The following is a 15,083-nucleotide window of genomic DNA, read 5'->3' on the forward strand; positions in this document are numbered from 1 at the left end:
ATGACCATTGAAACCTATGATGGTGCTGAATAAGGGGGACTTATGACAGGTCTTTGGAACTCTGGCCATTGTAGTATTCCTTTGGTCATGTGATCACAATTTCTGAGGTTCCCTGCTTACATCCTCCAAGCAATAGGAAGCTGGCAAGAAATGGGAAGTCATGACCCACAAGTTCTTCAATAATGTTAACTGAGACTGACAGAATTTCTGTGGCTGAGTGATATAGTCATATAATCATGCTTTACGAATGTTTTGCGTAGCAATGGCAATACTGGTCCCAATTGTTGTCATAGCCTGAGGACTACCTGCACTCTGTCAAGATTTGACATGTACAGGAAAACAGAGTGAGAAATCCCACTGTGAATAAAGGTTCATTCTCACAACTTTGGGTGGAGCTCAGGGCATTATGCGTGACAGGAATGTGCTCCTGGTTTCATAAAAGTCAGTTGATTTTGTGAAAAATAAAAATTAAAAAAAAAACTAAAATTGTCAAGGAGTATGGCAAGATCTAAAATTCAGTATATTTGGTTGTCAATTATAAGCTGTCAAAGTTCTGGTCCTGATACTATACTTGCCTGTTTTAAATGGAAGCGTAACAGATCTTATACCATATTCCTATTCAGATCTTTTTTATTCTATGCATTCTTCTGGATTTTTTTTTTAAAAAAACCCAGTATCATTACTGTAAGATTTGGTAGTTCTACAAACTTCGGGGTTCTGGTTTCTCCAGCACCGTCTCCAATAACAGCAGCAGTAGCAGCGGGAACCGTAGAAGTTACGGAGGCAGCTCACCCACCTGAGAAGCGGCTGACACGTTTCCACGGTTCCCGTCGCTGCTGCCGCTGTTATTGGGGACGGCGCTGGCGAGAGGGACAGCTGCAGCTCAGCCTGGGTGCTTGGAATGCAGGAACGGGCTGCTGCACCAGGACTTTTGCAAACTTGCAGAGCCGGGGGCTGGAGCACCAGGGTAGCAGCAGCAGCAGAGACGCTCACTCGGCTCTTCTCACACCCACCCAGCTGCTTGGGATTAAACCAAAACGCAGTGCGCGGAACTCCCAGGTACCTCAAAATCTTTTTTTCCTGCTGTTATGGGGACAGGGGAAAAGCAAGAGCAACTCAGACGCTATTGTTGGAGATGATGCTGGCGAGAGGCGCCAGCACCAGTGGGAACTGTGGAAGCTACGGAGACCTGAGAAGCGGCTGAAACGCTGCCGGACATCCATGCCGATGCTGCCCGCCTGCTGACCCAGGTAAGGGAGGGGTAAGGGAGCCCTCCATGCTCCACCATGGTGTTAGGAGCGGCTGATGGTGAGGCATAGCTGCCCGCGGGGTACTCCTAATGGCAAGTTCCCCCCCCCGCCTTCCCCAATTTTGCATGTTTTAAACTAGGCCTAAATTTGGGGGAGGGGCTTAATTTCATTTTATGCCTAGAAAACATGCTGGGTCTTCCTATTGGGGGGGCGTATTGTTGGAGAAACACGGTACTACTTCTCAGATTTGTGTTTCAGCATGTTTGCAGCCAGCATATCATAACTTCCAGATGCTGATTAAATATTTCCACATCCTCTTTAACTTAATGGGAAAGAATATGTGTCTCATGGATTCCTAAACTGCACACACTTTTTCAAACTTTCAAAAAGGAATTACAAATCAGTCTCTCCAGTCCATCCAAGTATGAATTTAGATCTAATATAAAATATAAATATCCAGAAATAGTTTTTTAAAATGGTTTCAATAAAGCCTTCAAGAATTGTTTTCTAGAACACTTTGTTACACGTTTTAAGTAAGCATAGGCAGTAGGGAGAACTTTATATGAAAACAGATGCATATATCCATATAACAGCACTGCCTGTAAAAAGATATATTTATTTACAGGTTCTTATTTTACCCTCAGTAACGAAATCCAGTAAGTCAATTTGTTCATAATAAAAAGTTGTTTTAATATTATTTACAAGTATCCAAATTTATTTATTCTGTCACTGCTGTTAACTATATCTTCTCAAATAACTTGAGATGGGAGAGTTTACTGCAATGATGTACATTCAAAGAATAAATTGTGAATATGCACAGTGTTTTTGGCACATCTAACTTCATATTTTCTACTGAGCTTGGTACATACAGTAGTCTGTTGTCAAAGAATGTCAGAAGGATGGACAAAATGCAGGTGGTTCTTCAAACTATTCTTTGGCATCTGAAGATTCAAAAAAACTATCAAGTAGAAAAGTGGAAAAGAATCTTAATTTGCTATTTTATTTCTCATAATTTGCACTAGACTTGTTTTGCTAAGCTCATAGCTCTGATATTTAGATGTCAGTTCTCTTTAGGTCCTTCAATTAATGTACATACACCATGTCATAGTTTTCATTATTTCCTGTAGAATATGTTCCAAAACCTGTCTTCATTAAAATGCCATTTCCTGAAAGACATCATAGAAATTGATGCATGAGCATTCCTGAAATATATTGTACATGTTTATGATCTCTATAGCGGAAATTGGAAGACAGATTCTGAAACTCCAGTAGGTATGCATATTGTCTTGATGCCCATTTACATCATAAGCTCACAGTAGTTAGCATGTAAAAAAAAACCACCCCCATGGTCAATTAATCCCTAATTTTGTCACAGATGTATCAAGTACAACTTGGATATTTAAAAAGGAGAAAAATACTATTATCATCTGCAATATTTTGCTCCATTAATTTGGAGTTATTTACAAAAAAGGTCTTTCACAAAATAGATTTTAAGTTTCTGTTCCCTTTTAAACCAAACATTATTACAAAAATGATTTGGATATTCTTAAAAATATGCAGTTGAAACACAGTATACTTACTGGACAGTCAGTTTAAAAATTTGCAAAGACTTAGGGGTAGAATATTAAGTTAGAGATTTGGAGAAAAATTTCACACTATCTATATTAAGCAGCATAACAAGGTTGCTGCAGGAAATTAGCTGACAAATTAATGAGTTTTAGCTTCATACATTTTACTCTATTGTTGTATTAATACACTGTCACACAATAACTGCCATATTATTTTATCTAGGTAATCATGTTACAGTGCACAGATGTCAAAATTTTAAAAAGTTATTGAATTAACACTTTGTTTGCTGCTACTGTTTCTTAGCCAGATATAAACTGAGTGTGTTCTACCATCCTCATCCTCATTGGTTAATTTATAGTTGAAGTGAAGGTAATATGGTGGATATTCAAAATGTTGAAAATGGAATCAATCCTTTTTGTAAAGGAAAATACAAGCCTTTTAAAAAAGCTTACCTTCACTCTGAGATGTTAATATTCTATTCTAAAATAGAATATAGAAGCCCAATTGTTCATGTTGCATTTGGAAAAGTTCAATTTACATGAGGATGCTCCATTCCCACATTTATTCTTCCACACAATCTACCATACTATTTAAACTTCAGCTCCCCAAGACAGAAAAGTCCATGGTTATAGGAACCGTAATTCAATTGCTCATTTAAAACATGTATTGACCTATGATTTAAAAACATTCCCACATTCCAGAAAGCACTTACCCCTTTTTTTGTTCTATTTAATCTTAATCAGTTTTAACATTGGCTCTTCCCTTTGTCCAAACTCATCCTTGTCAGACACTTTTATAAATGTTTGCAGGTAATCAATTTACAATGTGTTCCTAGAATCTAGGCTTAGGATGTGTCAAGTATAAGTCTGGTAAAGAATTTGTAAAGTATGATTTCAGAAATTTATGAGGCGACTTTAAGTGAGAATGTGCACTCTTATTGACTGCAGTACTACTTTGACTTTTGAGATATATATAATTGCACGTAAATATTTCTAATAATAAGAATTTGATCACTGAAAAAATAAGCCAGAAATCTTTAAATAACTATTTTTCCAACTTTTATGATATATCATTAGATAGCAGTAAACCATTGCTTTCTCATACCTTCAAAGATTATGAGTACACACACGAATTCTAAAAAGGATAAGACACTTTATTGAATTTGATAAATTAAAAGACTATGTACTGGACTTATATGAATCACAGGTAATTGTAAACAGAGACCTTGGGTCCTTTTCAAAGAAATCCTGATAGAATTCTGCAATAAATCATTTTCCAACACGCTGATCACAGGATGCATAGTAACAAAGGGCAGAGAAGAATTCATCATAGCTGACATTCACATGTGAAGGCAAAGAACTGAAAAAAATATAATTGGAAAGAAAATTAAGTATAACTGGGAATGTATACAATACATATATGCTATCACATTCCTAAAAAATTGCTTTGAACTATTAATCAGATTGATACATAACCAATCATAGAAGTCTTACAATAATATATGAACTTAAGGGTATTCTAAATTTTCTATCTTCTAGCCAAGGAATATGCGAACAGGTGCATATATTGCTTGGCTATATAGGAATCTATTTTTAATACATAAGATTCCACAAGATTTTCCTAACTTGCAGTACCTATGTGCAAAAGTACACTGTGTATAATTAGAGGTGCTCCTTATGGTAAGAGTATTCTTCATGGAACATAAAATTCAATGTTCGGATTCAACATAATTTTACTTCCCTCAAATGATGGAAAGATTCATTAACAGGAAAAAACAAATTTACTGTAGGGATGGAATACCTGTAGCCCACCAGATACTGATGTATCATAGCTCTCATCATGCTCACTATTAGCCTGCAGTTTGCTATTCTGCAACAATTGAAGAACTACAAGATTCTTCTCGACATTGTTGGCTTTAATTCATTACTAAATAGTTTTGCAACCTGTTTAAATACATCCATAACTTGAAAATATTTAAAAGTTAGAGACGCCAATCTGAAAGGACTTTTATTTATTAAACATATTTTTGTAAATGGATAGTCCAATCTGGATTCAAAGGGATAAAGTGATTTGGAGTATTTAGGGACACTCATGTAGCTATGTCTTATAAAAACTATGTCTTTTCTGCACTTGTGCAGCTGTTGTAATATGTCAAGCAAAGATGCATTGGATTTAAGAAAGTGTCTAGAAATAATTTTTCCTTTAAATCTAGAGTATTACACAGTCCTAATTTTCAAACCTTTTCTCATAATACAGAAACATCCAAAGTGGTTTATAATAGTCATAAAACAGAATAAAAGCAGCTATTACAAGGAGTTAATAGCTAGAGAAGGCAAACATAAAATGATGGATTATTAAAAGATTCCCAAATTGCCTCTGTGTGAGTGCCAGGCATATTGTAGAGAGCAATCATTCCACAGGACAAGTGTAATGTTAGCAAGGTGACTGAACCTACGTTATACTAATTATCACGAAATTTTACCATCAGTTATTATTTATACACTGAATCAAGAACAGTATAAATGAAGTATTTAAATTATGTATTAGCAAGCATACTATTAATTTGAACTGTCCATGACAACAGTTGGCAATTTTGAGGCTGGAAGAAGCATTTTTTCCTAATGCTTTCAGTGTTGGATAGGGGGCAGGGATGGGGAATGATATCAAGGAAGCTGAATCCTTTTTTCCACTTTTGAGGGAAGTGTTTAAAAGTATAATTTAGCCTACTGTGAGCTTAATACATCTATTTTTGTTGGTCTAGTGAAGAAAATTAGCGAGCTATTGTAATTTGGAGAGAATGACAAGAAACACTGAAGCTGTAGTTTGATCACCCTTGCTTTGCAAAAAGGTACAAGAGAAAATTGTCAATGTATTTTTAATACCTATTGTGAGGCATTTCTTATGTAGCCCTCAACATAATTGGAGCGAGAACTGTTTTCTTTGTGTGATACAGTTCGATATCCACACTTTCCTATTAAAATCAAAATCACTGAAAATACATAAAAATCACATGTTCTTACACAATCTCTGTCAATCTGACTTGCCAGGGAAGAAATCCCAAGATACTGTCCACGGGACCAAACTTTAATATTAGGTCAGGATCAGGAAAGCCGTTAGTACCTAGAAAAAGGGCACAATAATATTGCAGAATCAAGACAATTTATCAGAGGTATAACACAGGTTCACCATAATATCAGAATAGAGTTGAAATAGCTTAGTCAGCAGAATAAATGGTAGCCAAATAATATGTTCAAAGAAAGGCAAATTCTGGGGGCCAATTATCCCACATGGATTTTTGAAACAACATTAACCAGCAAAGAAATTTAGTCAAAACAAATAAATTCCACATTCAGAACACAGCTTTTAAGTATCTGTATCTGTAGTTAAATGGGCAATTTTGAGTAATAATGGAAGATAAATGCTCAGATTGACTGATTTAATGGGCAGCATTACATAAGAGTATTCCTAAAAGTCAGGCCACAAAGGTCAATTATATGGTTTCTTTTTTCAAAGAAAATGTTACCATAGTTAGGAATATTTGAAAGTCAAATATCAAATGAGTAAGGAAGTGTTTAAAAGAAAATAGCAACCAATTGAATATAATTTATAAAATAAATTAACTATCAGGTCTAGCTTTCGGTACTTCCTGCAAATAAACCTGAAGAAAAATCTGAAATTTTTCCAAATTAAATGGATTTTCTTCCATGAGCCCATGTACTCCTACACATAATGACTGCACTTATTTGGCAATGTATACCTATAAAGCAAGAATTTTCAAAGATATATTGGAGATCTTCTACAAAGTAACCCCATAGAATGTAGAGACTGAATGCAGGTAGTCTTTGACTTATGACCGTCTGGAATTAGTCATGAGTTGTTGCAGATGTTAAACAGGTCACTATGTAACTGGACATGACTTTATGAGACTTTTTGAGGTGGTCATTAAGCGAGCATGGTAGACTTTAAGTGAAGACCACAGTCATTAAGATAATCCATAATAGCCAATGGTGTTCTCTGCAGGAAAAGGGCAAAAAACATTGAAAATCGTGGTCATGTAATGGTGGGACACTGCAAACAGCTTTCAAGCTGAGTCGATTGTCAAGTACCCAAAATGTGATCATGTGACTGTGAAAGGAGCATGCAACCATTGTAACTTTGAAATTGGTTTGTAAATACCTTTTGGATGTCCGTTATAATTTCAAAACAATTAATCATAAGTTGAGGACTACCTATAGTATGAAATCCAAATATTTACACCAAGAGTTTGATTATGTTTTTTAAAAAATACCATTGTTACATTAACCATTTTGCACTCCTACAAATACTCAAAAAAATAAATAAATTCTGCTTTAACACTTACTACTTAATAAATTCTCCAAGATGTTCATATCCAGATCTGTGCATTTCTTTTGCTTTTGTGCTACTAAGTTGCAAAATTTCTGAGCTGCTTTTACAATATCCGTTTTTCCATCCTCTGAGGACAGCACATTCAGAACAGATTGGCAATTTAAAACTGCAGTTGAAATGAAAATAAAATAATGAAAGTGGAAGAACAGAAACAGTTGCTTGAAATCAGTTTTTTTCTAAAGTTACTGTACATGCTTACAATTCTCCAATTTAAAGTAACACTTTCCCCATTATTCTGCAATTTCTCAAAGTACCTATTAGTGGTGAACCGTGGTGATGTGGTGATTAGAATGCATGTTGACTGGCTCAAAAGTTGACTCAGCCTTCCATCCTTCTGAGGTCGGTAAAATGAGAACCCAGATTGTTGGAGGCAATATGCTGATATTGTAAATTGCTTAGGGTGCACTGTAAAGCACTGTGGAGCGGTATATAAATCTAAGTGCTATTGCTATTGTTTAAATAATCCTACTAAAGTATGCTTTGTAGAAAATCCGCAACTCTTTGCTAAAATAATAACATTCCACGAGAAGTTTAGAATCAAAATTTTCTTAATTCATATTTATATACATCTGTCTCATTCCATTGATTTGTATACACCCAGATCTTTAAGAATTTGTACTCATGAAAATTTCCTATTGAAGAAATTAAGTAACCAGTATTTGTGGATTAGTTTTGTGTAATCAATGTATTTTAATCCTCTATAACAATACAAGGTTTTTCAAAAATTATCTTACCTTGATCTGTTTTCTCTTGATTTGCAAATTTCACTGTATATTTGGAACAGTCAAGATTCAACAATTCCTGCTGCTGTTTTAAAATTTCATCCATCAGTCTTGAATTATTTCTTTTGAAAATTCCTTGGGAAAAGAAAAGAACGAACACGTGCTGATAATTTTTTTTATCTTGTTGCAGAAATTATATTTAGATTACTTGGAGCTGCCTAGGTGGAATATTCAGAAACTTCACTTGGTGTAGTTTCTAATAGAAGTTGATTCAGCACAATAATACTTTCCATTCTCTGACATGTTATCTATACATTTCATTCAAAATGCTTATCACCTTTAAAGCTCTTCATAACTTAGTCCTGGTTACTGTAGGTAGAAACTACTTGTTCTGCACATGTGAATTATGATAGCATGCTATGATAGCTGCATACCCATTCTCTATAAAACTAAAGGGAAGATGACTAGGAAACCTGATTTGTTGTAACTGCCCTAGACATTTTGCTAATGTAAAGATCCCCCTCCCCTCACTGTCATTATTCAGAAGGAAGGTGAAGGCAATCCTCTTTTATCAGGGTGTGTGTGTGTGTGTGTGTGTGTGTGTGTGTGTGTATACACAAGCTACAATACACAAGCCTGATGATGGTAGATGAGATTCTGCCGAAACATCGCTACAACTTTAAAAGCACAACTATGACGACATGGGAAAATACCCGAACAAAGCTGAATACCATATACATACATACACACACACACACACACACACACACACACACACACACACGTATATGTGGTATTTAGGTTTCTTCGGGTATTTTCCCACGTCATTATAGTTGTGCTTTTAAAGTTGGAACAATGTTTTGGCAGAATCTCATCTGCCATCCTCAGGCTTGTGTATTGGGTTCTTTTTAATCTTGTGTGTCAGGCTTAGCAGCCGTTTTTTGTTTTACAAAAAACGGCTTCTAAGCCTGACACACAGGATTAAAAAGAACCCAATATACAAGCTTGAGGATGGCAGATGAGATTCTGCCAAAATGTCGCTATAATAAAAGCACAAATATTAAGACGTGGGAAAATACCTGAAGAAACCTAAATACCATACATATAAATACCCGCAAAAACATAAGAAAACAAATATACATGTATATACACACACACACACATACATACAAACACATATACATACATACACACACACAACAGGGATGTTTTGCCAAGTATTACAGGCCAAGTTTTTTTTAATTCTTTTAAGATTAATTTGTGATTTTATATAAGCCACTCAAGTCTTATGACTGAGGTAACAGAGATCTTGTACCTTGAAAAGGTAGTCATAATCCATCATATATTAAATGCTTATTTGATTTTAAGAGTATCAACAAACTAAAACCTCTTTTGGACTATACTAAATAAGTGCTATGGTGTAACAGGGACTAAATTCTATATTCTAAATAGCCATCCCAAATTTCACAACTAGTTGGCCGTTTGCAAGACAGATTCTCTCTTTTCACAATTGCTGTCCTTAAAAACAGTATGGGGTGTAGTCCAGGAAAAATATTCAAAAATTGAATTTGAGTACATACAGATTTGGGTACATACAGATTTCTAGTTGTATAAAATGTCTGACACTGATTTGGAACCATTATTTTTCATGGAATTTGACTCTGCAATCAAAAGTTTAAATACTAGACAGACTGGAAAGATATCTATTGTGCAAACAGCTTCTTCAACCATTTGAGAGTAGGAACAAGTACATTTTAATTGAATTTTAATTGAATTTTAAAAACATATACTTCAAAACCCACACAATTAGGGACAACCCTTCTACCTATAAACAAACTCCCTCATTCCATATCAGAAACTAATCAGTTGCACAATATACGTAGTAAAGTTAAAATCTCATTTGAGTTGAGTTCAGCTTCTGATGATTTCTGGGATATGTCAATGGTTTAGTCACAGCTTTCTCTTCCAGGATATTTTCTCAACTATCCAGTCTAGCTTACCTCCCTTGCATTGCTTATATTTCATCTGTGTACAAAGTAGGCTCAAATCTGCATAGCTTCCACAGTCAAAGTCAGCCAGATGCTGAGGGACTAGGCATGGAAGAATTGCTATTTGGTACACATAACCTCAAGATGCCTTTAGTTACAGAGTATTCACAAAAAGGGCAGAATTTGGGATAGTTCTGGCTATTGTTCTAGAACAAATATTCTAATGTATTCCACTCTGTGATTATAACATAGCTCCTCACATCAAAGGAAAATGAATCAGTAATCAACAGCATGGGGAAGTGGGGGAGCGGGGACCCTTATAATTAGGTCCAAACCTGAAACCTGACTTATTCTTAAACATCTAAATTTCAGGTTCTGGTTTATTAGCTACAAGCAAATCAGAGCATTTAAGTAAAATTTAATATTATGTTTCTTCTTCCTAGCAATTCCTAAGGTTAATTTCATAATGTAATTTGATACAGGTTATTTTGATTATCCTGATCTGTTTATCTTTCTCTCCAAGCACACCTATCCCAGCAATAGGTATTAAAGATAACTAAACTAGGCTTTTGTTTTAAAGAGAAACAAAAAACAAGCACACATTCTTGGATACAGGTAAGAACCACTATTATACCAGTGGTACTGGTTTGAACCATTAACAGGAGCTACAGAATGACTTTGCATTATAAAATGTTATAAATCACACAGGCCTTCTAGTTAATTTGGCCATGTAGCTTTCAAGTTTTTTTTTTTCTCAAAACCAAAAAGGTATCTGCAAATAATGACAATTACATCTATATAGAATACAAATGAGGCAGTATTCCATTGATTGTGGACTGCTGTCTCTGTACAAGTAGTTCTCGACTTACAACAGTTCATTTAGTGATACTGGAAAAAGCGACTTATGACCATTTTTCACACGACTGTTGCAGCAGCCCCCTGGTGATCAAAATTCAGATGATTGGCAACTGATTCCTATTTAGCCCTAAGAGTCAAAAAACTGATTCCTCAGTCAGAAAAAACTTATTGGAAACGTGCATGCACATGCACAAGGAAAGATATAGGGTATGTATACACACAATTTTAGTTCTGACTAGACTATGAGCTGAATGTTACTATTTCAAAGTTCTTGTTCTAGCTAGCTAAAAACTATGCAGTTTTTAAAAATTGGCTACTATGTCCAAGTGACCAACTTGTCAACTTTATTTTAAAAACTGTTCATATCTTCATTTTAAATGCAAATATTATTTCCAATTATTTACTTGATCCCCCAAAATTAAAATACCTATGACTTTAGTACTCACATTACTTGTTTCTCCATATTTCTTATAGTACCTTTTAAATGAATTTTTTTTCATTTCAAAACTTACCTAGTAAGATTCAGATTCAGTATAATAGAAGAATATTTGGTTTTTTTTTTACTATAGTCCTCAATGTACAACCACAATTAAGCCCAAGATTTCTGTTGCTAAATGAGACAGTTAAGCGAGTTTTGCCTCATTTTATGAGGTTTCTTGGCACAGTTGTTAACTGAATCACTGCAGTTACTAGTAACACAGTTTTAAAGTGAACCTGGCTTCCCCACTGACTTTGCTTGTCAGAAGATTGCAAAAGGTGATCATAGGACCCCGGGACACTGCAACTACCATAAATATAAGGCAGTTTTCAAAGAGTTTGAATTTTGATCACGTGGCCATGGGGATTTTGCAAGTTGTAAATGTGATAAATGGTCATAAATCACTTTTTTCAGTGCTGTTATAACTTCAAACATTCACTAAATGAAAAGTTGTATGTCAAGGACTAGCTGTACTACACTTGTGTTTTAGAATAGAATCTACTTTCAGCATTTTTAGTATAGAATGTTTTCAACTTCCCTTGTTTACAAACATTTGCATAAGTTAAAAGAGAAATAGGAAAACATTTTCATCAATTATTGGAAGAGTCGCCAAGATTCTTCAATCTTTGTGTAACTGACATAAAACAAGCTGAATTTATATTATACACTCAACTTCCTGGTCTAATCTTTTGCATTCTTTACCATGGATCTCTGTGTTAAATAGGGTCATATCTTCTTAGCTTCTAAGCCTAGACAAAACCAGGCAGGCAATTTCAAGTTACTTTAGTTATATCTTATAATATTTTAAAAATATTTCTGTAAAGCAGTGGTTCTTAACCTGTGGTCCATGGACCCCTGGGGGGGCCGTAATGTCATCACAATGGGTCTGTGAAGGCTTGAAGAAATGTTATGATTTATATCTTGAGTTAAGTCCTGGGTGTCCGTGGTCATGTATTTAAAGAGGGTCCGTGGTGAAGAAAAGGTTGAGAACTATTGGTGTAAAGGATTATTTAGGCAATTGGGGATGTACATAATGCATATGTACTGTTTAGCATTAAAAGACAACTTTTAAAGTTTTTCAGGCAACTTCTCATGGCAACTTTCAGGCAACTATATTGTCTCAATCACCATGGACTTTATTTCTATAAGAAATGGAACTAAATTGGGGAAGGCGGGAGGTATTTTTCTTTTCATATATATTGAGTCATTTTTTTTACATTTAAACTCCCAGATTGCCTAGCACTTCCTTCTTTAATTCTATCATAACAGGAATCAGGAAGAACCGAAAGCAGATCAATAATCTATCCACAAAGTAATAATTCAAAAGCAGCATTGCTGTATTTCTTGAGATGTCATTCTACAAATTTTCTTATACATAGGCAAAGAATGCCTGTGCTTTAAAATCTCTTTTCAATTTACCACGAAAGTCTTTGTATTGAGAGAGTAAACAAAATCTGGCAGAATTTTGCTTACAGGTCAAAGTAATTTATGATTAGTATACATTATTTTACAATGTAAAATTAAAGAGAGATTCTAGAGTACAGCTTTGAAGTTAAAACTGTGTTCATTATTAAACAGAAAATGCAAATACATTTCTTAGTTATCTGTTTAGTGATGTTTTATTTTTAATATGTATTCCTGAACAAATTGAGCAATTTTTAAATTGACCTATTTAGATTTGATTTATTGACTCATATTGCTGTAATCATGTAATTAATTTTCACTAAATTTCAAGTTCATTTCGCACATATACACTTTAATAATTTTTGGCTATCTAAAGTTTTCCATTTCACTATGATTCTGATTGCCCATTTATATCTTAAAGGTGCTATTATACATAGTAATTACGAATGTTAAAACATTGGCCTTCTTCTCCTAAAGTCAAAAGTTTATTCTAAATTGGACATGTTATTTCTTTTGTTAAAAAAATTAATAAAATATATTCAAAACAGTTGGTCAAAACAGTAGTACGGAGAGATAAAACATAGTATAGGGATTCAACTAATTGTATTCAGTAGGCACTAATAAAAAGATTCAGAAAAATCTGATCAGTCTGGGGTCAGGTAGTCCCATAATCAAATAATAGCTGAACAATAAAACCAATGAACATTCTTGAAAATAGTTCTTTTATTGACCTTCCTCCTTTAACCTACTGCTACTGTTTATATTTTCTGTGCCAGCCAAACCCATCGGTACTGAGCTCATGCTAGGTAAGGAAAACATAACCAGTGATAAAGTTGTTCCCTGTCTCAACAAAGCTTAGTTTCCTTAACTGGCATTTAATATAAGTAGCCCTCAACTTACAATTGAGCCCAAAATTTCTGTTGCTAAGCGAGACATTTGTTAAAGGAATTTTGCCCCATTGTATGACCCTTCTGGCCACAGTTGTTAAAGTGAACCACTGCAGCCATTCAGTTAGTAACAGTGTTGTTAAGTGAATCTGGCTTCCCCATGGACTTTGCTCATCAGGTCACATCATCTTGGGACCCTGAGACAAAGTCCTAAGTATGAGTCAGTTGCCAAGTATCTGAATTTTGATCATGTGACCACGGGATACCCCCAACGGTCGTTAAGTGTGAAAAACGGCCATGAGTCATTTTTTTCAGTGCCGTTATAACTTTGAATGGTAACTAAATGAACCGTTGCAAGTCGAAGACTATCCGTAACTGGGATCGACGGAAGGCAAACGAACCACCACCAAAAAACCCAGGCCTTTCAAGGTCGACCTCGCCGCGTCAGTTAAAGGGCGAGAGATCTCAGCTCGGCCCTTGACCAGGCGACTCACCTTCGTGGTCGTAGACGCTGACGTAGGAGATGCCCACCGCCATGCACCACACCACCAAGCTGGCCACATCGGCGTAGCTCTGCTCCTCCTCGGTCACCACCAACCCCACGTGGCCTGGCAGCTTCTGCAGAGATTTGGCATCCCTCCGCCAACGGCCTCCGGCGCCCACCACTTTCCGCCCTACCGCCGCCGGCTTGTGAAAGGCGAAAGGGTTGGCGGCCGCCGCCGGGGCTAAGAAGGCCCGCGAGGCGGCGGCGGCAGCCGTCGCCGCGCGCTGCCGCCAACGGCTGAGCCACGAACCCTGACCTCCGAACCAACCGCGGCTCCAGGCGACCAACGCGCGCTGGACGCTGAAGAGGACGTGCAGCAAACGCCACAGCAGCTCGTACGCGACGCTCATTGGTCCGGACGGAGGGGGGAGACGCGAGAGGAGCGAAGCGGAGACCCGTCGGCTGAGGCAGTTTCAAAGGCGGATCAGCCGCAGCGCGAAGGACGCACCATCTCGCCTCCCTTTGCCTCACGGAGACGTTTTTATCTGCCCGGCAACTTTCCGTACTGCAGCCATCTCTATCTCTGTCATGCACGCATACACACAATACCTGTCCTGACCTTTACCCTCTAGCCTACGCAGCTGCTGCTCATTGGTCGGAGCGACGCAACGGTATCATTTCCGGATTGATAGATTAAATGACGTGGCCCGAAGGAAACTGACGAAGAGGGAAGCCCTAGGATGTCTTTTTGCAGCCAGATATTTAATGTTCTATTGCGACATCTAGTGGCGGAAGTGTGTGTGTGTGTGTGAGAGTGGTTAAAGCTGCGCCGGTTTGGGGGCCGCGTGCGTGATAGTTAAACAAGAAATCAAATGTTGTGACTGGTTCTTTTATTTGCTCAAACTGGATTGCCAATTGTGGAAATCAGTGGGACAGAAACCTGCTAAAATGGTTTTTCTCTGAAATGGTATAGGGTTCACCCCAAGGTCCCTTCTAAATATTATTCTGACACCTTTCCCAGGATTTCTACTCGGAG

General features: G+C 36.6%; 1 protein-coding gene across 1 annotated transcript; it reads right to left on the minus strand.

Annotated features, from left to right (window-relative positions):
- Positions 1 to 1,915: 1,915 nt before the first annotated feature.
- NUS1 (NUS1 dehydrodolichyl diphosphate synthase subunit) lies at positions 1,916 to 14,677 on the minus strand. Its single transcript, XM_026705429.2, has 6 exons — positions 14,058 to 14,677; positions 7,961 to 8,083; positions 7,180 to 7,332; positions 5,840 to 5,939; positions 4,044 to 4,178; positions 1,916 to 2,416 (listed from the first exon to the last, which is right to left on the minus strand). The coding sequence occupies exons 1-5, from the start codon at positions 14,455 to 14,457 to the stop codon at positions 4,088 to 4,090; spliced, it is 867 nt and encodes a 288-aa protein (XP_026561214.1). The 5' UTR covers positions 14,458 to 14,677; the 3' UTR covers positions 1,916 to 2,416; positions 4,044 to 4,087.
- Positions 14,678 to 15,083: the final 406 nt, after the last annotated feature.

This window comes from Pseudonaja textilis, chromosome 1 (genome assembly GCF_049901715.1).
Source record: "Pseudonaja textilis isolate UNSWEBS1 chromosome 1, rPseTex1.2, whole genome shotgun sequence".
Lineage (NCBI taxonomy): Eukaryota > Metazoa > Chordata > Lepidosauria > Squamata > Elapidae > Pseudonaja > Pseudonaja textilis.

Bases quoted from the DNA above. Each gene is read 5' to 3' on its own strand.
- NUS1 (XM_026705429.2), bottom strand. From the start codon at position 14,457: ATGAGCGTCGCGTACGAGCTGCTGTGGCGTTTGCTGCACGTCCTCTTC. The intron at 7,333-7,960 runs GTAAGATAATTT...TTTCAACTGCAG, and splicing joins TCAAGAGAAAACAGATCAAG to TTTTAAATTGCCAATCTGTT. The intron at 5,940-7,179 runs GTAAGTGTTAAA...CCCTTTTTCTAG, and splicing joins CTTGGAGAATTTATTAAGTA to GTACTAACGGCTTTCCTGAT.